Genomic DNA, 23,314 nt, shown 5'->3' with positions numbered 1-23,314 from the left:
GTAATGTGTTGTTGAAAACCAAACAAGAACTGTATGTATGTGAAAGTGTGTATGTGTCTATACATGTATGTATGTATGTGAAAGTGTGTATGTGTCTATACATGTATGTATGTATGTAAAGTGTATGTGTCTATACATGTATGTATGTATGTGAAAGTGTGTATGTGTCTATACATGTGTGTATGTATGTATGTGAAAGTGTGTATGTATACATGTGTATGTATGTGAAAGTGTGTATGTGCCTATACATGTGTGATGTATGTATGTGAAAGTGTGTATGTGTCTATACATGTGTGTATGTATGTATGTGAAAGTGTGTATGTGTCTATACATGTGTGTATGTATGTATGTGAAAGTGTGTATGTGTCTATACATGTGTGTATGTATGTATGTATGTATGTGAAAGTGTGTATGTGTCTATACATGTGTGTATGTATGTATGTGAAAGTGTGTATGTGCTATACATGTGTGTATGTATGTATGTATGTATGTGATGTGTATGTGTGTCTATACATGTGTGTATGTATGTATGTGAAAGTGTGTATGTGTCTATACATGTGTGTGTATGTATGTATGTGTGTGTATGTGTCTATACATGTGTGTATGTATGTATGTGAAAGTGTGTATGTGTCATGTATGTATGTATGTATGTGAAAGTGTGTATGTGTCTATACATGTGTGTATGTATGTATGTGAAAGTGTGTATGTGCTATACATGTGTGTATGTATGTATGTATGTATGTAATGTGTCTATGTGTGTATGTATGTCTTATACATGTATGTATGTATGTATGTGAAAGTGTGTATGTGTCTATACATGTGTGTATGTATGTATGTGAAAGTGTGTATGTGTCTATACATGTGTGTATGTATGTATGTGAAAGTGTGTATGTGTCTATACATGTGTGTATGTATGTATGTGTGTGTGTATGTGTCTATACATGTGTGTCTGTACTGCTGAGACCTCGTCCCTGTTTGACTCATGTGTGAAATCCTTTACTGTTAGAGTTTTGGTGCTCGCACATTTTGATTTTGCCATTGTGTTTGTGTTTCTATATTTATATAAGTAAGTTTGGGCCAGAATCCTTTACCATGTGGGAAAAAACAAGTTGAATTCACTGCTCATGTGTGTTTGTGAATGAGAGCTGTGTGTGTGTTCTGACAAAGAGCCTGAGAAGTGTGTGAACTGATGAGAAATGTTCCAAATGATGTGAGCGCCTGAGCCTCTGTTCAGATACATGTTTGAATCAAACGATCAAACTAAACCAAGTGTCAAAAATGTGTTATAATGATTCAAATTTGAATAGACATTGCTCAGTGTTTCAGAGCTTTTGATCATGTTCTAGTAGTTTTCTTCTCATTGACCTTCTGAAGTTGTACTTGGAGTGATTCGTGTTTGAGTCATCTTTAATCGCTTATTTTTAAGATGCCATCTTGCTGATCTACTCCTCTTTTCACCTCCACTGTGACATACGTACTTTATTTTGTTAAGTTATACATGTTGGATTTTGTAGTGCCGCAAAGTTATCTTGGTACAAATGAAAAAAAAAAAAAAAACACAAAGATGTGAGTCTGGTCACTGGTGAATCTCCCTGAGTTCAGATGGGTGTGATTGACAAATGGATTATCCAATCAGGGACATGCATGGGCCGTCCATATTGGCAAAAATGGACTGAAAAACATGGTGGATTTCTGCAGAATCGATGAGCTCGAAAGTCTGTTCATCTGAGGAGAGAGAAATGTCATGAGCTTGTTTGTTGCACGTGTCACTGAAAAAAACTGATCTGATTGGTGGTGGAGTCCAGACTGAAATCAATCTGTGTCAAGAACACAGATTGATTTCAGTCTGGACTCAAGCAAGTGATGTGATGTTTGTTTGTTCAACACACCATACGTACAACAGATCACTATAAATGATGAATCACTGCTCCATTATTATTATTATGTTTCATTGTTGTTGCCAAAAAATGAATTTCCTTCTGGATCAATAAAGTATTTATCGATCTCTCTATCCACAGTAGGGCCGACAGCGTGTGACGCTCTGTTGTGATGATGTTTACAGTGATGTCACTTCCCACTGGGCACCACAGTTTTCAGAAGTCAGCGCACTTGTTTCTTTTAAATAGAAACAAGTCTGTGTCTTTTAAGTCGTTTAAGATGAATATTGTGATTTAAAATGTTCAAATTATAACCATTCACAGGGGCCACAGAATATAACTATAGAGCCCACACGAGCACGAATATCTTCTTCAGTGGAAGAATGTGAAACATTTTGTACTCTTCTTTCTATTTCACTTTTAGCACAGGCAGAGTATGAGCAGAGCTGTGTGTCAAACCTGATGAACTGGTCACATGACACTAAGTCTGTTTACACATAACACCCAGAGACACACTGTGTGAACTGAAGTTTAGTCCTCATCATTACTACAGTATTACAGTGCACACATGTAATACATGTAATTATCATCACACATTTACTCAAGTAAAATCGAAATGATTTAATTTAACATTTTATTAAAAATGATCGGCCACATCAGTGATGATTAGTAGATCATCTGCTGCCCATGTCTTGGTTAAAAACATGAAATAATTTTGATGAACAAGAATTGTAAGTTTGGTTTAAATTTTTTTAATTTGGAGAAGCTCTTTTATACGGGTTTTACAGAATTCCTGTTTAACAACCTGTCGTTACTATTATATAACTATTATTATAAATCCATATTAAAACAAATATGCTGATAATACAAGAGCAGCTAAGAAAGAACTCTGCACATGATTCACTCAGAACACAATAAAAAGAAAAGTTTACAGGTAACAGCTTCATCTGTTTGTAGTTCAGGATCATGAATAGTAAAGACATCACCGAGCAGCTGAATATATTAGATTTTCATTCTTCTATTCTTTTATTTTATTTTATTTTTTTACTTGGGGAAAACATTTTATTTTTGAATGACTTATGAATGACAGTTTTAAATCAAACCATAAACAAAGACGAAAAATGTACATAAGTGTGTGTTTTGCTGTGTGTCCAAGTGCACTATTTCCACAACTTCTCAATGGACATGTTCTTCTCACTGTCTTTTTGCATCACCTTGGCCAGGGACATCTCAAAGTCCTCCTGGGTTAAATGAACTCTTCGTTCTCTCTTCGTATGTTCCTGCTTCTGTGCATGCACCTTTAACTTCAGCTCCACACGCTCCAGGCATCAACTCTGCGATCTTCCTCAGGTTGATGCCACGAGTGAGGTTCATCTTTCTGGAATGAATCTTCAAAATGTCAAGACAGGCCTCTTCATTAGGAGGAGGAAGTTCAATCTTCCTGTCAATTCTTCCAGGCCTTAGCAAGACATAGTCCAAGATGTCAGTTTGGTTGGTTGACATAAGGACCATAATCCGTCCAGCTGATTGAGCAGCTCCAGCATCGTCCTGAACCTCACTGTCTCCACCTGAGCCACTTCAAGACCACATGAACCAACGGAGTCAGTCTCATCCATGAATATGAGAGCGGGAGCATGCTCTCGTGGACATTCATTCTTCTATTCAACATCCGTTTTAAAAATGTGAGGCCTGAATTTATTTAATTTATTTTTATTTTATTTTTTTGGATCATTTGCAGCATTACAAAACAAAAACAAAACATAAACTACACGGGTCATGACAGGAAGGGTCCGAGCTGAAACAAAGGTACCAAACAGATGAACAACAAGTTTGCATTCACAACTCCACTCACTGGACATGTAAGAAACAAAATATACATTAAAACAAACAAAACTCAATGCATAATTCATCAGAACTCCATATTTTCCAAAGTATAACACCCTGTAGTCATTTTAAAAGGTTTCTACAGTGTTGGACTGTTTAAAATCATCAGTCCGATTGTTCCACAAACCAAAACCTCCACCAGAATCACAATCACATAATTCTAATCTTCTAACATAATTCTAACCTAATTCTTATCTTCTTTTTTTTTTTTTTTTTCGTTTATGGTCATACAAACTAATAATAATGTCAACAAAGACACAAAAGTTTGAGCGTTTTTGATCATGCAAAATAAACCACAAAGAGAAAAAAAAGTATGGATATTTAGTTTTCATTTATGGTTGTGCAAACTAATACTAACGTTAACAAAGGCACAAAAGTTTATCATTTATGATCATACAAAAAAAAGGTAATGTTAAAGAATTTTTTTAAAGAAAAGCATGAGTTTAGTAGTTTTTTTTAGTAGTAGTTTTTGTTTTGTTTTGTTTGTTTTTTACCCCATCTCACTAATCCCACCCTTAAAACTTAAACTCCACCCACACACCCACCCAGGTCCTACATACACAATACAGGTTATACATAAATAACAATCTGCATTGTACTTTAAAAAAGGTTAAAGAATTAAAATATATATTTTTGGTATTTTCCAGTTCAGATCCATGTCACAATGTATTAATAATGATGCTCTGATTAGTAACAGACTTTTTTCAGCAACAGTAGTTGGGTAGTTCTAAATAGAGTCACATAACTACATCATTTCTGGCATCATGTAATGTCTAAAATATACTGTCTATGTCCAGTTATGCAATACATGCAATCCATCTCTCCTGTTAAGGTGCATGTAGAAAGTGCACTTCCCTGTCTCAATAAATAAATTAAATAAAATAAAATACTTCAATATAAACTACAAAAGGTCATTGCTACAGTAGCTGGTAGCTCACAGAGTGTTGTATTAAAACATGTTCATAAAATCTTCAGTGGAAGTGTGGTAGGAAAATGCACCAGCCAAAGGGACGACTGCAGCATCGAGACGATTCTCAAGTAAAATCCACTCACACAGGACACAGAGTGACAGAGGAGTCAGATGGTTTGGTCTTGATTCTGAACGCTGGGTAAACTTCTTCAGTGAACCTGGTCTTAAAGGTCTGCAGGTGGATCTTCTGATCTGAGGAAACATCATAAAAGGACAAGACTCCTCCCTCCCAGTCCAGATACACGCCCACTCGATGTGCAGACCGTTTCAAAGATCTTCTCCTGTTCTTATGCAGCACAGAGCATGTATCTTCAGTACATCCGAGACTCCAGGACTGTTCATTTTTGCCCAAACAGCTCTCATCTCCAGTCCCTCTACGTCTGATGCTTTTGTAGGTCACCGCGATGTACACGTCTCCCCTCGTCTCCACCTCCCAGTAGCTCCGCCCCCTCAGCCCCTCTGCACACAGCACCTGCTTCCAGTAGTCGAAGCGCTCAGAGTGATCAGGGTACGACTGCTTCTCCTTCTCCAGGGAAATCGTCCGCTCATTATTGGAGAATTTGATCATTTTGTTTGCAGTGTTTTGGTCAAATGTGAGAAAACAGGCATCTGCAATAGACAACAATAGATTTACTTTCAGTAAAAGAGTTAAAAAACTTGAACTTCTGAATTATTAATACTTGCATTTTCTAAAATCCTTTTGTAATCTCTCCTCTCCTCCGTGCTCTAAGCTATGAACAGAATGAAAAGTTTTATATAAAAGTCAGTTCTTTGTTGGCCTTTGCTGTATTATTATTGTACGTTGTGTTCTTACTTGAGTTTCTTCTGTGGATGGTTGAACAGAGCGGTCAGCTGCTGTGCCTCACTTCCTCCTGTACAGTTATAACTGAGGTCCAGCTCCTTTAAACATGAACCTCCAGAGCTCAGGGCCGAGACCAGAGATGCACAGCCGCTTTTTGAGACCTGACATCCAGACAGCCTGCAGAGCACAGGTCACAAACTGATAGAATACATGCTTCCCAAATTTCAAACTTCTGGTCATCGTGCAGTGCATACTGAGAAGGGCCCTCCGAAAAAGTGAGCATCAAACCTCTACGTTTGATTTCCCAGTGGGATGTGTCTATTGTCAAAGTCGATCTTTTCTAGTCTTTTGAACCATATCACTTTTGTTTCTGGTTCTGATATTGTCATATTTTAGTTTTGGAATTCGGACATCGTAATTGCGTGGTTGTTGGATCCTAACAGTAGAAAACTGCTCGAGAAACTGGCTTCGGAAGTTTGCAAACTCCAATTCCCTTCCCAACAGAATTGAAAAATAGTGAAAGACAAAGGCGATGGGCAGCGAACCTCGCTCAGCCTCAGTTACAAATTTAAAAAGCCAACGCCAAAGCGAAAAGCACCAGTTGTTCACCAAGAAACACCTTCCACTGCAAAGAGACCAAGATGTTCAGCCTGTTTGTCTTCTGCACCTCTCGCTTAACAAATGGGATTTTGCTTTGTTGGCGCTCCACATACAAAATGTTCTCTGCAAACGCAGGATGATTTCTTAGGCAGCCAAAGGTTTCCTTTTTGGTCCTTCCTGTGTCCTTCCTTTGTGCTTCCCTCCATCGCTGCCCATCACCTTTCACTATTTTTCAATTCCATTGGGAAGAGAAACAGTTTGAACAGAGGTTTTGCAGTCACACACATCTGATTCCCCCTGCAGGTCACAAACTTCCGAAGCCCATTTCTTGAGCCGTTTTACACTGTTGGGACAACAAGCACACAATTACGATGTCCGAATCCCATGTGTAAAATATGACAATATCAGAACCAGAAACAAAAGTGATATGGTTCAAAAGACTTGAAAAGATCGACTTTGACAATAGACGCATCCCACTGGGAAAACAAATGTGGCAGTTTGATGCTCACTTTTTCGGAGGGCCCTTCCCAGTCTGCATTGCGCGATGACCGGAAGTTTGAAATTTGGGAAGCATGTGTAGCACATGTTAGTCCTATGTTGGCTGTTAGCTCTACGTTAGGGTGCACACACATTAGGTCTTTTCAACCGCACTGTGCTTGAGCATGATTGTGGAGCGGCTCGCACTCACACCTGCACAAACCTGCTGACCTCACTCAGCGTAAAGTAATTACACTTAAATAACATCTCAACACCTGTCTCAGGACAAAGGGGAGAGCACAGCGTTACACCTACACCCCTAAATTCCCAATCCACAGCAGATGTGCGGACACACCTATAAAAGGCTGAGAACATTTGAGCACCTGAACAGGGACCATCCACAGTCCAGCACCATGTGTCCATGACCTAACCCTGTTGGTGTTTCTTGTATTTTACAGATTATATGTTCATATTATTACACTGCATTAGTTTGATGACATTTACTTATTGTATTTATGTTGTTCCCGAGAGACCGTGGATTGTCTGGATGGAACAATAAGCTGTAAAACTCACCTCCAGTGTTTCTGATCAGTTACATCTCTTTAACTTGAGAGGCTCCAGTGGCTCTACCATTTTATAAACTTTGGTGATTCTACTGATGTGCACCACTCAGTCAATCAAAGTGATCAAACGCCAATGTATGGTTTGTAAAATACTCAGTGATCAATCAATCAAAACATCTGTCTCATGAGACTCTAAATTCAGCAGATTTAAATGGAAAACCATTACATGGCTCTCTGTGTTTGCTGTTATCTCTGTGTTTGCTGTTAGCTCTGTGTTAGAGGTGTCTCTATGATAGTGGTTCACTGTTATCTCTTGGAGTTCTGACCTGAGCGTCTCCAGTTTACAGCGGGGGCTCTTTCAGGGCGCTGCTCAGAGTCTTGACCCCTGAGTCCTGAAGATCGTTGTTGCTTAGGTCCAGCTCCATCAGACTGTTTTTCTCTGAGTCCAGGACAGAGGCCAGAGCCTCACAAGAACGAGGAAAAAGATCACAGAAGCTCAGCCTGAGGGACAGAGGAGTTTAAACAGAACACAGAAGATCAGCTCAGAAATGAGCTGAGGAGATGTCAGTGTAACAGCAGAGAGTCTAAACCCTCACAGCACAGACCTGAGTGTTTGCAGAGCACAGTCCGACCTCTTCAGACCCTCACAGAGCAGGAGCAGCCCAGAGTCCTGCAGAGGATTATGACTGAGGTCCAGATCCCTCAAACAGCACTGAGAGCCGAGCACTGAGGCCAGGGCCTCACAGCCTCTGTCTGACACACCACACCCACTCAGCCTGAGGAGGAACAATAACATCAAGAAACAATAAATTATGACATTAATGTGAAAGGAACCACCTTTTCATGTGTGAAACATATTCATGACATTTGATTTTCATTGTAGTTTTACATGTGACAGAACAGACCTGCACTGATGTACAACTTACAGAACTTTGGAGGACAGACTGACAACAGGCATCAGGTGGAGCAGAGCAGTCTCTGACGGTTGGTATTTACTCAAGTCAAACTCTGGTTCTTCTGTGGACATTACAATGGAAACCAGCGCACTCCACTGGGCAGGAGACAGGTCTGAGGGAATCTTCTCAGAGCTGAGACAGGCCTGGACCTCCTCACAGAGACCTGTGTCCTTCAGCTCAATCAGACACTGCAGCAGAGTCAGGTTCCTCTCCACTGACAGACCTGAGTCTAACTTAGCTCTCAGATATTGGGCTGTTTCCTGGTTTATCTGTGAACTTCCTGTTGGTTTCATCAGCCCTCTGAGGAGACTCTGGTTACATTCAAGAGACAAACCCAGAAGGAATCTCAGGAACAGGTCCAAGTGTCCATTTGGACTCTCCAAAGCTGTGTCCACTGCTGTTCTGTAAAACTGTATCATGGAAGTTTTGCTATAAAACATTTTGGACCAGAAAGACGGTTTATCTGAGAGCAGGTTGACCCCAGAATCTGTAAAAGTGATGTGAACGTGAAGAGCTGCCAGAAACTCCTGGATGCTCAAATGTACAAAGGAGAAGACCTTGTCCTGGTACAGGCCAGTCTCCTCCTTAAATCCCAGAGTGAAGACTCCTGAATGCACTGACGCCTCTGTCACGTCGATGCCACACTCGCTCAGGTCAGACTCATAGAAGATCAGGTTTCCCTTCTGCAGCTGCTCAAAGGCCAGTCTGGACAAAACCATCAGATTTTTCTTACTTTCTGAGGTCCAGACAATGTCTGTCTCAGACTGATCTTTATATTTTACATTAGAGATTTTAGCCTGGATGACCAGGAAGTGAATGTACAGGTCTGTCAGGGTCTGGGGCAGCTGTGGGGACAAAGAAGAGAAGGATTACAGACTGTCTTTGCGATTGTCTTAATTGTGCAGACACAAACATGGTTCTATCATTGGTGAAAATCTGTGTGTACTGACTCTTGTGAGCCTCCACAGAGAACTGTAAGGATCAGTCACTGTGTCACTGTGTCACTACAATCCAACCCCTGGAGTCGTGAGATCCAGAGACTCGACTGTAGAGATGCAGTGAGTCAGGCCTTAAACCTCCAGACAGGTTTAGTCGCTATTTCTTTTTTTTTTTTTTTTTCAAATTTTTGTAGATTTTTGTCCCAAATAATATGAAAGAGAAACTGACCTGTCCGCCTCCAGTTCGGAGGACATAGTCCATGACTTTGGCAGTGATCCAGGAGAAGACTGGGATGTAGCAGAGGCTGTAGACGCTGCGTGAGGCTTTCACATGAGACACGACCTTAGATGCTTCATCTTCATCTCTGAATTTCTTCCTAAAATACATTTCTTTCTGTGCATCTGTGAATCCTCCAACTTCCGTCACCATGCCGACGCACTCTGCTGGGATCTGATTGGCTGCTGCAGGGCGTGTGGTGATCCATATTTGGGCAGAAGGAAGCAGTGTGCCTCTGATCAGGTTGACCAGGAGAGTTTCTATGGAGGTTTTCTCTCTCACGTCTGAGACGGACGGAGTTTTGGAGAAGTCCAGCTGCAGACGGCTCTCATCTAAACCGTCCAGTATGAACAGACACTGAAACTCTTCAAACCTGCAAATGCCGCGGTTTGTTTCAGTGAAGAAATGTCCTATGAGCCCATACAGGCTGAGGCTCTCCTCTTTCAGGAGGTTCAGCTCTCTGAAGGTGAAGGGGAAGATGAAGTGTAGATCCTGGTGGCTCTTGGCCTCAGCCCAGTCCAGACTGAATCTCTGCGTCAGGAGGGTTTTCCCCACACCAGCCACGCCCTTCGTCAGCACGGCTCTGTTCCTCTGTCCTACTGGAGCAGCGATGAAGAGGTCTGAACATTTTGAGGGTCCTGATAGCTTGAGTTCGTCTCATTTGGATTTGTGTTACTTCATGTTCTTCATTCATCTGACAGGCTCCTTCTGTGAGGTACAGCTCTGTGTAGATTTCATCCAAATGAGAGGCTTGTCCTGGTTTCTGAATTCCCTCAAACACCATCTGAAACTTGGCCTTCAGTTTGGACTTTATCTGGCCCTGACAGACGGGAGCAAGCAGCCCTAAACACAAAAACTGTACATTAAAAATATGATTTTAGTCATTTCAGGTTTTAGTGACAGGAAAGAATACAAGAGAAAATGGCGGAGCGTGTTTATTGTCAGGATGGGACTCAAACAGGCATGCACTGATAATGATACCGGTATCAGGTATCCGTCCAATACCAGGTGATTACACTCGTACTTGTCAACAAGCACCCAAAGCCAAGTGTCAGTATCACTGTAACTGCCTGTAACTGTGCTGGGTCTTATTTGATGCTCACAGCACATCTGAGTAATGAGCTCTGAACAGAGAGGAGATGATCATAAAGAGTGCACATTAACTAAGGTGACCAGACGTCCCAAACATTTTGGGACAGTCCTGAAATCTAAGCTGCTGTCCCAAATTTGCCCCTAAATGTCCTGAAAATGGCAAACAGAATAGTGAGTAATGATTTTCTGATAAACTGAAGGTGTGAGCAGACAGTACGCAGCAGCTGCTGTGTTTGGAGTGGAGTGGAAAGCAGAGGGGAGACAACGAGGTGGAGTATCAGCGACATGTGGTCAGGAGAGGCAGGTGAGGCAGTGCCACAACCAAGTTTTTTCCTACATTATGGAGTTTAGTTCACTACATTAAGTCACTTGTCTTTAGTATGGATGCTCCGGGTTCAAGACCTCGATATATCATTTACATATTTATTTTGTTCTTTCTTCCTTTCTGTGTGCAAACAAAATCATTTATTCAAACTCAGTGTTTCTATTAGTTAACGTGATTTTTGTGTGTTTGTAAAGAAAAGCTCATCAACATTTCTGAGCCTACACTTTGTCCCCATTCCAAATTTCAACCAATCTCATCTGATCACCATATGCTGAGCTGACCTCCGTGTTCCACTGTGTGACCCACTAACAATCATACCCATCGCTTGACTGTGCCATGAAGTTAGCACCAAAGCTGCATTCGGACTCAGCTACAGCTAAACTCATCAGCTACGGTCGCACAAAAGCTGAAGCACTGGTGACAAACATCCTTGCACCCTTTGCATCTGACTTCTCAAGTCAAAACACACATTCTTTTCAATTACAACAGATGTGTCTAATAAAGACAATGTGAAAATATTCACGATTTGTGTGAGATTCTGGACTCCTGAGCAGAGCGCCCCAAAGGTGGGACTTGCAAGTCGTGACTTGGACTTGAGTCAGATTTTAGTCAGTATTTTTAGGACTTGAGACTTGACTTGATAAAATACACAAAGGCTTGGGACTTGACTTGGACTTGAGCCCTGTGACTTGAGAAGACTTGATGCTTCTCCTAAAAAAATATGTTTCCAAAAAATACTTTTTTCTTTACAGTTGATAAATTAATTATTTTATTTTACAGGAACAAACTGGAACGTGTGCCTCCAACTTCTCTATTTGTTACTTTGGATGTAACTGAAGTACTGTGATGTGGTATCTTCAAATGTACTACAGTAATACACAGTACAATGCAGTAAAACAGAGGGAACTGCACAGAACATGATCCTTCCATTTCAGTGCAGACTACATGACAAAATAACTGTTATTAAGCACTTTTAAATCTGAATTCTTTCTATTTTGACCATAATAATTCGCACTCTTGTTAAGAAAAAAGGAAAAATTAGCATTTCCATAACTCTTATATAAATAGTCATGGTATATGAGTATTTAAGTACAATTTAGTTTAAAAGTCATATAAATAGCAAAAATCTAAGCTACATTTGGTGCTTTTTTGTTTAAAAACTTGAAATGACTTGAAGCTCAAAGCACATGACTTTGACTCATGGACCAGTGACTTGAGACTCGACTTGGACTTGTCTGTCTTTGACTTGGGACTTGACTCGGACTTGAGATCAAAGACTTGAGACTTATTTGAGATTTTAACAATGACTTGGTCGCACTTCTGGGACACCCACACCAGACTTCTTTTTTTCAGATTTCTTTGAACAAGCAGTCGAGAATGCACATGCTTTCACTGACACCTTACTAAACAAATTTAGTAGTAGTTTAGCAGTAATTTAAAGATGCTCATTTAACCTGGTCCGCAGTGAAATCAAAGCTAAAATGAATAAATAAATAGTGGGAAAGAAGGGAGTGCAGGCACTGACAGCAGTGAAAAGCTCTGTGAAATATAGTGCCTCCTAGGTAGGCTATAGTATTAACTGAACTGAAAGTTGTTTCTATTAATGTATCTAATATATGTATAGAAACAATAAGACATTTCTGTTCCCTTTGTTTTATAGAGTAGGCAAAGAGAGAGCAAGTTGCAGCAGCCGCGAGGTGGAGGTCGAGGACAGTGAATGTGCAGGCAGAGCAGCAGACAGCAGTGATGGTCACAGGCCGACATGTTGTGCATTGTTATTTTTACATAATGACAATTTGAGTTCATGATTTTTATGTTGTTCTCTTGTAGCAGAAATATTAAGGAAAGGTTTGGAAGTTTTTTTTTTTTTTTTCCAGCCTGTTCCAAATTTCAGCCAATCTCATCTGGTCACCCTAATATTAATAATTTCTGCACATTAAGCTCAGTTTTAATCATATGTAACTGTCACATGTACTTAATATAAATATTCAGACTTGTTAAAGGTTTTTACAGTTCAAAGGACATCAGCGCAGTGCTTGTGTTTAGATAGTAACATCCTAATGTGGCTAAAGCAGTGAGGGTGATTCTTTGCCTGTTCTTGCATTGTGACTTTCTGTGACAAACTAAAGTGGGCTTTTAAAAGAGGTATAGCATGTCCATATTGTCCAAATTGTGGCGGTCGTAAAAGTAAGAGAGAGTTTTGCAGCAGAGACTAACAACGACAGCGCCCGAGACATAACCAGTTCTCTCTTCCTAATTTCTGCTTGTATTTTGATGTGTTTTTCTGATCTGACCAAAAGCAAAGTTTTCACATTTTTCAAATTTTAATATTCGCATTTTTGTAGCCAATAGCCTTTTGACTTAATTGGCCTCAAATATATATATTTTTTAATTTGTCATGGCAGTGCAACAAAAATAAATTGGTTACAACTTTAAGGAGCCTATAAAACAGGTTCAATAATAACAAATAAATATCAAAACAAATAAATTATGTGAATCTCACACGTTCTCGTATGCACAGTTCAATAGATCAGATGGACAGTGTGAAAGAATTTCTGTGTTATTTTAAATATTATGAATCATTTAAAATCATAATCATTTGTGTGTGTGATTAAAGTTATCAACAATTGTGTTTTGGGGTTTTTCCATATGTATGTCATATGTCCTAGTACAAGAACTCCTGACTCATTAAGCTCATCTACTGAGTCGCCCATGAGAAGACAGCTAAGGGTTTTTTCCCTCATGTGGTTAGTATAATTTTTTGGGAGAAAACTGACCTAATTGTTTATCACCTGGAGCCTGTAATCAAGTGTGAAATGGGAGGGTGGTTTAGCCTAAAGATTGTTAGCATGTGATCATTGTAACCATTGTGTGATATAACATAATGTACTGTACTGTTATCTGTGAAACCTGCTGTTGGGAGGAGAGCTGGCAGAGTAGAGAGGCTCAGCCAGTGGTATTGACAGGCTCTGACAGCTCTCTCTCCTTGCGCAAGTATTACTTTTAACTGTCTCATTTTGGTGTGTCTTATTTAATGTAATTTGATGTCTTAGGGTAAATTCCCTGACAGACAGATAGTTCCGAATCAGCAGCACTATCAGTTCCAGTGTGGGGACCTGTCACTTCTCGGTCAGGAGTCTTCTTGGTTGCCTTTGTCTATTTGTTGATGTGTATTGCATCGACACACACACCTGCTGCACACCAGAGTTGAAACTCCATTTAAAGTCTGGAGAGGACACAGTTGGTGCACACATTCACACAAACGGACGGCAGGAAAATGTCTGGAGAAGAGCAGTGTCACATTGTATGTATGAATATGGCTTAAATGTATCAGGCTGATGTTTAATTTGCGTTAGTTAATAAATGGATAATGGATCATTTATGTTTTATAAGAATCTAACTGTACCTAGTGTAACTGTAGCGGCCAAACCTTGCCCTGTGCAAGGTCCGCTATGGCTGCAGCGTGTGTGGTGTCTCGGACGCGTGTCTTCCATAAAAACAGAGTCCAAATACTGTGTTCCTCAGCATTTATTGGTGTACCTTATAGCCATCCAAAAATACACAGATTCAGCACTTGATAGTTCACGACGATGACGACGACATTCAAAAGACTGTATACCTTCACAGTGCAACACCTGTGTGCACAATTTTCTCCCCTTTTATAGGGCAGGTACTTGCATAAATTACAAATAGCGCCTCACAGTGGCAGGAGGTAGAGAGGCGCAATATGGCTCCAACAGTAAGTCTCACTGTGGCTCTTATGTTTACTGTTACTGTTACAATGAGTAGTTCTCTGGCATTTTCATTTTTCAGTTATCTCACCGGAGAAAAAAGGCTGGAGATCTGTTGTTAGTTTTATCTGTTAAACTACACTAAGTGAGAAGTGTCTGAGTCCTATTTTTACATGCCCAATCACTTATTAGCAAACTGGGGCTTTAATAAGTATGCAAAATATGACTCAGGGACAGTTCACAGATACACAACAGACAAGAGATTAGACATTCAGCTGAGTTCTTACTGCTTTTGAGTGAATCGGCCAGTTGCTCCTGGTTCATTTCCTTCAGTAAGTGTAAAGTCAGGTCCAGAAGTGCTCCTCTGGGTTTGCTCCTCTTGTCAGAATCTTCTCCATCAGAGCTGCAATCCTTAAAACAGTCTGCACTCACAGCTCTCTGGAACCTCCTCAGTTCAGAACTCACCAACTTATGAATCATATTTTCAAGCCGCTGAAAGACATTTATCAGGGTTAGACCATGGACTGTACAAATGGACAGAGCTAGCCCGCTGGGTGTAATATGACTCCATCAACTCTGAATACAATTCACTTTCTTTTAAACAAATTGTCACCCCTCTCTCTGTAACTGCTGCAGTCTTTGCTCTTAAAATGTTTGTTTTGTCCCACTCTACATCATTTTTTTTTTTTAACTTGTGTCTGCAAATCAAGATAAGAACATCAATAACAAATCACTTCATAGAGTCATTGAGTTATCCCTAAAACTGTAAAGCAAGAAAGCAAAATTTAGGGGTGGACGATATCTCAATATTTCAAGTATATCTCGATACACGTAATGGATTCTGACATATCATATACATCAATATAACACTTATATATATATGCAATAACTCGCCCCCGCGCACCCCCATCTCCTTGATTTTGTTACCCCTCCTCTCACGTGCTGCCTCATACACTCAACCAAACACTTCTGGCACCACGAAACTTTTCCACCATTTACAGACAAGACCATCAGCAGCACATCCTCTATCACAGAGAGAACTCTCATATTCCACTGAGTCATGTCCTTTAGTCTGACAGAAGCTGAACCACATCAGACACAAGGAAAGAACTGTTTTTATCAGAGCTTATAGTTTATGCAAATGAGTCATGCACTTTTAAGTTTCGTTTCTGTAAAACGTAAACACATGTGGCAAAGCTGCATTAAACACATGATAATCTCAAACGGGCTGACGTGGCTCTAGAGTCGTTATGGTTTATGTAAAGTTTACTCATGTAAATTTTATGTATGTAGAAAATTTAAATAAATAATCTGTTGCAGTGTCACTTGTACAATAGTGTTTGGAAACGTTGGGTTTGATCTGCAGTGGATTGTGGGAAACCTCAGAGCTCCTGACGCTGGTGAGAAACATGGATCTATTAAAATAAAATAAGGAACCTCCTGAGCTTCTTCTGCTAAAGGAGCTCATGGTTCTGGTTATCGTACAATTATTAAGTTAATACAAAGATGAGCTAGAGTTGAGTTGTTTTAGTTTTGAATGAAAAGAAGACAATATGTTTTATTTCTTACTTATTACAGTTAAATTATTATTTTAGTATACAGGGATTTTTTTTTTTTTTTTATGTCGCAGAAGCATTTTGTTCCTTCATGAACTGCCTCTTTGCACGTCATTAAAAAAAGACCTTGTGGACTTTGGAATATATGTTTTTGCAGTAGTTTTGGGGAGGGGGGGGCATTTTTCCTCTACAGATATCGAGATATATATATCAAATATTGACAAAATATATCCAGATATAGTTGTTGCTCCATATCACCCAGCCCTAGCAAGAATCTCTTAAAAGTAACATAATCCCACCTCAAATATAGACGCAGTATCAATTTCTTCATCACCGGAGCCTTCTGTAAGCTTCTGGAGATCACTGCAAAATATATAAAAAAAAAAAAAACAGCACAACAATTGGCTCTGTGCACAACGGCAGCTGGTTACTTCCAGTCAGAGGGAGGGTCAGTGAAGCCATTTCCGCTCTAATGTAAAATCTATGAGGCTTTTGCTGAATCGCACAAAAATCACTCAGTCTTGAGCTCAGGCAGTGGACAGTGAGCTACAGGTGAAAGTCACTGACAAGTTAAACACTTCACAGATGAGGGGAAAATTTCACCAGAAAATACTTCAGCTTTTAGAAGAGTACATCTTTGTGACTCAACGGGAATGCTAATGTTTATTAAAACGTAACATAACAAAATTTTATTTGTAGCAAAGATGATCTGCTTTTCTATCGGGTAGATTATTTCAATCTGTGGGATTATTTAAATATTTATTAAGGTCCGAAATGAGCATTAGCACCACACACAAAGACATACCTTTGTAAACACAGATCAAGATCCACAAGCATAGGTCAAAGGAGCATGAATGGTGTCAAGGGAGCATACACCTTATCACACACACGGGATGCAGTTCAGGAGAAGCCGTTAGAGAGTAGGGGTGAAAACTTCCCTTACTGTCTAACAAAACCAAGTAAAGCAGCCTACAGACATGTCACTACACCATCACCATCATGACACTTTTGAGGACGATACAAGAAGATAAACAAACTCTCTTGTCTGACTAAAAGAATCGATAATACTAAGTTAAACTATTCCAATTTTCTAAGAAGATTTTGTTGGAATGGCAGTCGGGGAGTATGAAGTACACACTAGTAGTGCTGGGGCATTAATGCACCTTTTAGTTCAGAGTACGCTGCCTTAATGAGTTTATGAGGCCTGCTGTCCTGTCGATTTGAGCTCCTAGAGCTACTGCACATATGCACGATCCTCAAGCACTGTAACAGTTTAAATGTGTCGATCTGAGCTCCTGACGCAGAACTGGAGTAACAAGTCACATTTTAAAAGTGTATTGGTTTTATTGTTTGTTTGGACCAGTTAAACATCGACATGTGTGTTACATTTGCGGCAGAATACCTATGTTAGATGACTGAATAGTTTGGATTTAATATTTGATTTTATCGTTTTCATTACATCCTACTTTATTTTGATTTCAGTGTTTCCAGTCAATTCTTTCTCTTCTATAGTGGGAGCCTTATTTGATATTTATTATTATTTATTTTGAAAATATGGGCCTGTGGACATGACTTCCTTAACCAAAATTCATCTACACGAGTGAATAATGTTGATTCTACAGTGGGAAGCATTATTCGATGGCTAAATTGTCCTGTCAATATGTGTTCCCTTTAGTCGGAGCCCTATTTGAGCAGAATACGACTGTCCAAATGAACTACCTACACATATTCATATAAGTTGAAATTTGCAAACAGCATCAAACCCACTGTCTCTAATCCAAAGAAATATGTTGTAAAACTGGGGAGGTAAACGGGAAAATCTAAGGGTGCTTATTCTCGATGGTTCAGCGTAATTTGATAGACATCACTGTTGATTTAGGCTGCAGGGAGCTCATTTCAACAGAACACCGGGCATGTAGTCATCTCTCACCAGCTCAAGTTACAAAAATTACTTACAAAAATGTAAGTCTATGACATTTACGACTGTATGAACATTTGATAAGTCCTTTGTTATTATTTTATGCTTGTTTAGATGTGTTGCTCATGTTCTTAAAATAATATTTGTTTATTTGTGCAGTTAACCCTCTCCAGGCAGGCGTTGCAGATAACTGCCAATTACCTACTTACTCCAAATTTGTATTTTATGATCTTATTTTACTCAGGAGCCTTTTCTCCCATCCATGCTGATAAACGTGACGATGCAGACTGTGCAAGAACGGCTACACACAAACAGCCTGCCAGAAGTGCAAAGTACTTTTGTTGTTTACAAAGGATAAAAATTGTTTCTTGGAGCACCACACGAAAAAGTGATGTTGTTCTGCCACTGTAAAGTTGTTACACTGTGCTTTAGGTTTTCATTGTTATGAAAAGTGGTGAACACATGAAGTTCATATCATTTTCAGTCTTCAGTGTTAATTTACCACACCAGACCAATGCTGCAAATCTGCAACATCCCAGAACACACTGGATGTGAAGGTCTCTCTCAAAAAAAAGTCAGGATTGTATATTACTACCCCATATGATCATTTTCCCCAAACATCAGATTTTTCCTGATGCTAAAGATTAATTTGAGCCTGAGAGGGTTAAGGGCACTCGGAAGCTAATATCAAAAATACTAATGTAATGTATATGATGCTGTCTGAGCTTCATTAAAGCCATCTAAAACTTCTCATCTGCATCCTGTCTCTTGTTTCCTGACCAGCTCTCCAGGGCAGCCATCACTATCTGAGCTAACACCTATATAGTCCTTAAGCCTGAGTACTCTTGAATTTAGTTTTGTTTAGTTTTTTCAGGGACATATAAACTTTAAATTTTAATTAACTTACGGTAAATCTTCTTTTTTTAAATTCACTATAATACCCTTTGAGAACACACTATCACTCATGGAAGCAGCGTCTGGAGCAGAGGATCTCTCAGCGTCCCTCCTTCAAAACAAAACAGAGAAGTAACATCATTTTAAATTTCAACTTTATTTTCAGCTTCAAATTTGTGTCTCAGAGACCCGCCCGTCCTCCTTTCTCCCAAACGTCAGACGTTAGACTGAGTTGGGGGCAAGTCAAATGTTTCTAGGTAACAGTGTGTTTGGATAAATCCAGCAGGAGAATGGACCTTGTCACAGAAATGATAAGGGAAAATATTTGTGGATATGACTTTGTGAGATTTCTGATGAAAATACAGGAGAATGACACAGAATCCCAACTGTTGTATCTGAGAGACGAGCGCAACATTCTACTTTGTGATGAACTAATATAATTTTAAGTGTTAAACAAAAACACAATACTGCACCATTCCTTAAACTTACTCAGAAACAGAGCTTTTCCTCCGAGCTCGTTGTGAATGTCTCTGTGGTCTCGGGGTTTGTGTGGAGGAGTTTGTTTTCTCTGGCTTCAGTCTGGAACAGTAAAGTAAAAGAACTGATTACTCTGTTTACCATAAAGCTCAGGATCAAACTTAAAACAAACATAAATTCTTCACACTAAGAACATTTTCTGTTATAGAATGTAATTACACACAGATGATGTGCACAGTCGTCCATAAATCAGTATTTGTATTGTTTTGTGTCACAGGTGATCAGTGTGAGTGTCCTCTTGTGTTCCTGTTTTATTACTGTTTTAGACACTGTCCTATGAATTACACACATTTACACACAGTCAAACACAGTCAAACACTCCATAGTGGATTACAGTAATCCCTTACTTTCTAACTAGTTACTGCTGGTGAGTTAACTGGATATATGATCCCATTTCAATTAACTGCAGTGTGTTTAATGTATGTTTTATAATACACTCGTCCTGTAGTGAGGCTGCCAGTCTGCACCACACTCCCCCCTCTGTCTGTCTCTGTGTCTCTGTCTCTGTGCTCTGTCTCTGTGCCTCTGTCTCTGTGCCTCTGTCTCTGTGCCTCTGTCTCTGTGCCTCTGTCTCTGTCTCTGTGTCTCTGTGTCTCTGTCTCTGTCTCTGTGTCTCTGTGTCTCTGTCTCTGTGTCTCTGTCTCTGTGTCTGTGTCTGTGTCTCTGTCTGTGTCTCTGTCTGTGTCTCTGTCTGTGTCTCTGTCTGTGTCTCTGTCTGTGTCTCTGTCTGTGCAGCTTGTCTGTGACGTCGCTCACAAATCCATCTATGGTTTGAGAATTTTCTTACAAACCCAAAGCTGTAAAGGTCTTACTCTGAGCTGAAGGTCATAGGTGAGTCCATGGAGTGGTATGACATCTGGGACAGGGCTGGAGACCCGGATCTGGGTCGGTCTAGGTCTGGACCAGGATTTAAGGGGTTCTGCTCGTCTTCCTCAGGCTGAGACATGGCTCCTGCAGCAGAAAGTAAAACCAAACTTTTTCTGCTCTGCTCTTGGCTCATGTTTACGGAATGCTTCACTGAGCTTGAGGATTAGGTTTGCAGTCAGTGCACAGACCTGTTGAGCTGGTTTATTTGATATTTATAGTACAATATTTGTTTTTTACTTACTGTAAATACATTTATATGCAATAATTTGTCTTATTGATACCACTCTCTAGCTATTTTTTTTGTTACTTCTGTAGAAGTGTGTTACCTTTATATATATATATATATATATATTTTTTTTTTTTTTTTTTTTTTTTTTTACTCAGTTAGTGTAATATATAGTGATGTGTGAGCTACTGTGTCCATGTCATTTCCATTTGAATTATAAATCAGATATTATGTCCAGACTTTTTAAGGATGGGGTGGGATATTATGTAAAACCAGTTAGTTTTGCTTTCGACCATGATATAAAGTTGTTCTGTCATCAAAAACATGACTGCAAAGGTATTATAGCTTATGTTGTCCATGTATTTGAATAATTTAGCTAGCTCTCTGTCAAAACGGAAGTGAAACTCATAAAACTGTTCAAATAAAAATGTGAATACGTTGTTTTCGTGAGCCTGTTTCTCCTCTTTATGAAATAGTCTATATCTAAACGTAAACGTGACACCAGGTGAAAGAGATGGGAAGTGAAACTAATACTCCACCGTATTTAACAGTCACGAGAAAAGCAAACAAAGGCTCTACGGTCTGCCTCATCCAAAATGCGCAGATAAGCGACATAACAAGACAACATTAGGATGTTTAATAGGCCAAATAAATAGGCCAATAGGAACAGATGTATTATTTTAATAATAAGAGATAAACGTGCACATGCAGGTTACCTTTGGGGATTCCTCAGTCAAAGTAAAAAGGGTGAAAAAAGAGAAGAGGCGGAACCTTGCTGTCAGAGCGTATTGAAGTTGGCTCAACGTTTGACGTTCGCTTGATATTCGTTAGGGACCGTCAACAAATAGTCACCACAGTATTGGAGGGAGTCACTTTACATTATTGGAGCAAGGTTACACATTAAATACATGAAAAAATTCACCAAAAATCAACCAAAACACTTTTTCCAAATCTGTGGGGCGTAGTAGTTCCCAAATAAATGTGTTTATTAACTACAGGTCACAATTGGACCCTAGGTCACATTACTGTGAAGAAAGACACAAAAAATACTTGAAAAAATTCACAAAAAATCAACCAAAACACTTTTTCCAAATCTGTGGGGCATAGTAGTTCCCAAATAAATGTGTCTACTTACTACAGGTCACAACTGGACCCTAGGTCACATTACTGTGAAGCGGGACACAATAATTACACACATTATTGTGTCCCGCTTCACAGTAATGTGACCTAGGGGCCAATTGTGACCTGTAGTAAATAAACACATTTATTTGGGAACTACTACGCCCCACAGATTTTAGAAAAAAGTGTTTTGGTTCATTTTTGGTGAATTTTTTCAAGTATTTTTTGTGTCTTTTTTCACAGTAATGCGACCTAGGGGCAATTGTGACCTGGAGTAAGTAGACACATTTATTGGGGATCTACTACGCCCCACAGATTTGGAAAAAGTGTTTAGGTTAATTTTTGGTGAATTTTTTAGTGTAATTATTGTGTCCCGCTTCACAGTAATGTGACCTCGGGTTCAATTGTAACCTGTAGTAAATAAACACATTTATTTGGGAACTACTACACCACACAGATTTGGAAAAAGTATTTTGGTTGATTTTTGGTGAATTTTTTCAAGTATTTTTTGTGTCTCTCTTCACAGTAATGTGACCTAGGGGCCAATTGTGACCTGTAGTAAATAGACACATTTATTTGGGATCTACTACACCCCACAGATTTAGAAAAAGTGTTTTTGTTGATTTTTGGTGAATTTTTTGTTCAAGTAGTTATTGTGTACACCGGCTCCACTAATGTCAAAGTGACTCCCTCCAACAATGTGGTGACGATTTGTTGACGGTCCCTAACATAGACGGTAACCACAGAACGAAGGTTGGAGCAGCTTGAGTAGATTTTTTGCCTATAATCGATAGGTACTATTTATGCTGTTGTTTTGTTATATAAGACATTATCAGGTTGCACTTTGTTTAACCTAGTTCAAGTTATTTAGGCAAAATGCATGTTTGGGTCTTACTGTGGGAAAGTTAAACCCCGAATATCAAGCGAACGTCAAACGTTGAGCCAACTTCATTACGCTGTCAGTCTGGCCGAGTTCTGTTAGGATTTGTTTTTGTTCTCTCCCCCTCCCTTTTCTGTTTCAGAGCTTGAGTGTGGCAGGGGGCGTGGCTGGCTTTTTCCAGAGCAGATGAGACACACCTGCAATCAATCCCTTCATCTACCTCAGTATTTAGCCCTGGTCTTCTCATCACCACTTTGCCAGATAATTCCGTCCTGTTCGGTAGCGTCACCAGGCTCTTGGATTTATTCCCGTCTTGCTTATTGTTTGCCCTGGATTTACCTACTCCTGTTTTCTCCCAGGTGTCTCCTGGTCGTCTGCCGTTGCCTCCGGAGAAGTTGGCCTCCTGCCTCCTCAGCCTGCCTTCGTTTGTACAATAAACTGCTTAAACTTGACTGTGTTCTGATTCTGCTTTTGGGTCCCTCGTCCCCCACCTTAACAAGTTCACTTCCCTTCGTTTCAGTTAAAAGTGCCAACTCAGGCGATGTAGTCTAAATGAAGGTTTAAAGCAGGGGTGTCGAACTCATTTTGGTTCGGGGGCCGTATCCAACCGACTTTGATCCCAAAGGGGCCGGATCATGTCATATAAACCCCAAAAATAACAATAAGTTCAAATATTTGTGCAAAGAAATGCAAATCTATTACAGAAATCTTTTTTAATTGATGAACTCTTTCTTATTGAAATATTATGAACAACCTGAAACTTTAAGAACAATTCAATTTCAACACAATGTTTTAACATTAACTTCAATGCAAACAGGAATAAGT

General features: G+C 39.6%; 3 protein-coding genes and 1 pseudogene across 3 annotated transcripts; all 4 read right to left on the bottom strand.

Annotated features, from left to right (window-relative positions):
* Nucleotides 1-2,650: 2,650 nt before the first annotated feature.
* On the bottom strand, nt 2,651-4,784 carry LOC110168008 (26S proteasome regulatory subunit 8-like; annotated as a pseudogene).
* Nucleotides 3,585-6,671, bottom strand: LOC129411720 (stonustoxin subunit alpha-like). The gene is made up of 4 exons (XM_055163349.1): nt 6,643-6,671; nt 5,546-5,710; nt 5,416-5,462; nt 3,585-5,340 (listed from the first exon to the last, which is right to left on the bottom strand). The coding sequence occupies exons 1-4, from the start codon at nt 6,669-6,671 to the stop codon at nt 4,811-4,813; spliced, it is 771 nt and encodes a 256-aa protein (XP_055019324.1). The 3' UTR covers nt 3,585-4,810.
* Nucleotides 5,572-9,855, bottom strand: LOC129411776 (protein NLRC3-like). Its single transcript, XM_055163711.1, has 5 exons — nt 9,297-9,855; nt 8,100-8,974; nt 7,779-7,949; nt 7,500-7,674; nt 5,572-5,710 (listed from the first exon to the last, which is right to left on the bottom strand). Exons 1-4 carry the CDS (start codon nt 9,495-9,497, stop codon nt 7,515-7,517), a joined length of 1,407 nt encoding a protein of 468 aa, XP_055019686.1. The 5' UTR covers nt 9,498-9,855; the 3' UTR covers nt 5,572-5,710; nt 7,500-7,514.
* LOC110168007 (uncharacterized) lies at nt 9,853-21,332 on the bottom strand. The gene is made up of 7 exons (XM_020933421.2): nt 21,207-21,332; nt 20,210-20,348; nt 19,350-19,439; nt 18,874-18,972; nt 16,348-16,411; nt 14,780-14,984; nt 9,853-10,187 (listed from the first exon to the last, which is right to left on the bottom strand). The coding sequence occupies exons 2-7, from the start codon at nt 20,341-20,343 to the stop codon at nt 9,853-9,855; spliced, it is 927 nt and encodes a 308-aa protein (XP_020789080.2). The 5' UTR covers nt 20,344-20,348; nt 21,207-21,332.
* Between the last annotated feature and the right edge of the window lie 1,982 nt (nt 21,333-23,314).

This window comes from Boleophthalmus pectinirostris, unplaced genomic scaffold (genome assembly GCF_026225935.1).
Source record: "Boleophthalmus pectinirostris isolate CB_2022bp ecotype Guang Dong unplaced genomic scaffold, ASM2622593v1 HiC_scaffold_6, whole genome shotgun sequence".
Taxonomy (NCBI): Eukaryota; Metazoa; Chordata; class Actinopteri; order Gobiiformes; family Gobiidae; genus Boleophthalmus; species Boleophthalmus pectinirostris.
Note: the sequence above shows the minus strand (reverse complement) of the source record. Positions and strands in the feature narration are given on the sequence as shown.

Coding starts and splice junctions, on each gene's coding strand:
- LOC129411720 (XM_055163349.1), bottom strand. CDS start 6,671: ATGCAGACTGGGAAGGGCCCTCCGAAAAA. Junction 5,711..6,642: donor GGGAAGGGCCCTCCGAAAAA/GTGAGCATCAAA, acceptor TGTGCTCTGCAG/GCTGTCTGGATGTCAGGTCT. Junction 5,463..5,545: donor CATCCACAGAAGAAACTCAA/GTAAGAACACAA, acceptor TTCTGTTCATAG/CTTAGAGCACGGAGGAGAGG.
- LOC129411776 (XM_055163711.1), bottom strand. CDS start 9,497: ATGGTGACGGAAGTTGGAGGATTCACAGATGCACAGAAAGAAATGTAT. Junction 8,975..9,296: donor TCCGAACTGGAGGCGGACAG/GTCAGTTTCTCT, acceptor TTGTCCCCACAG/CTGCCCCAGACCCTGACAGA. Junction 7,950..8,099: donor AGTCTGTCCTCCAAAGTTCT/GTAAGTTGTACA, acceptor GTTCCTCCTCAG/GCTGAGTGGGTGTGGTGTGT.
- LOC110168007 (XM_020933421.2), bottom strand. CDS start 20,343: ATGTCTCAGCCTGAGGAAGACGAGCAGAACCCCTTAAATCCTGGTCCA. Junction 18,973..19,349: donor AGGAAAAGCTCTGTTTCTGA/GTAAGTTTAAGG, acceptor TTTGTTTTGAAG/GAGGGACGCTGAGAGATCCT. Junction 16,412..18,873: donor TTAAAAAAAGAAGATTTACC/GTAAGTTAATTA, acceptor TATATTTTGCAG/TGATCTCCAGAAGCTTACAG.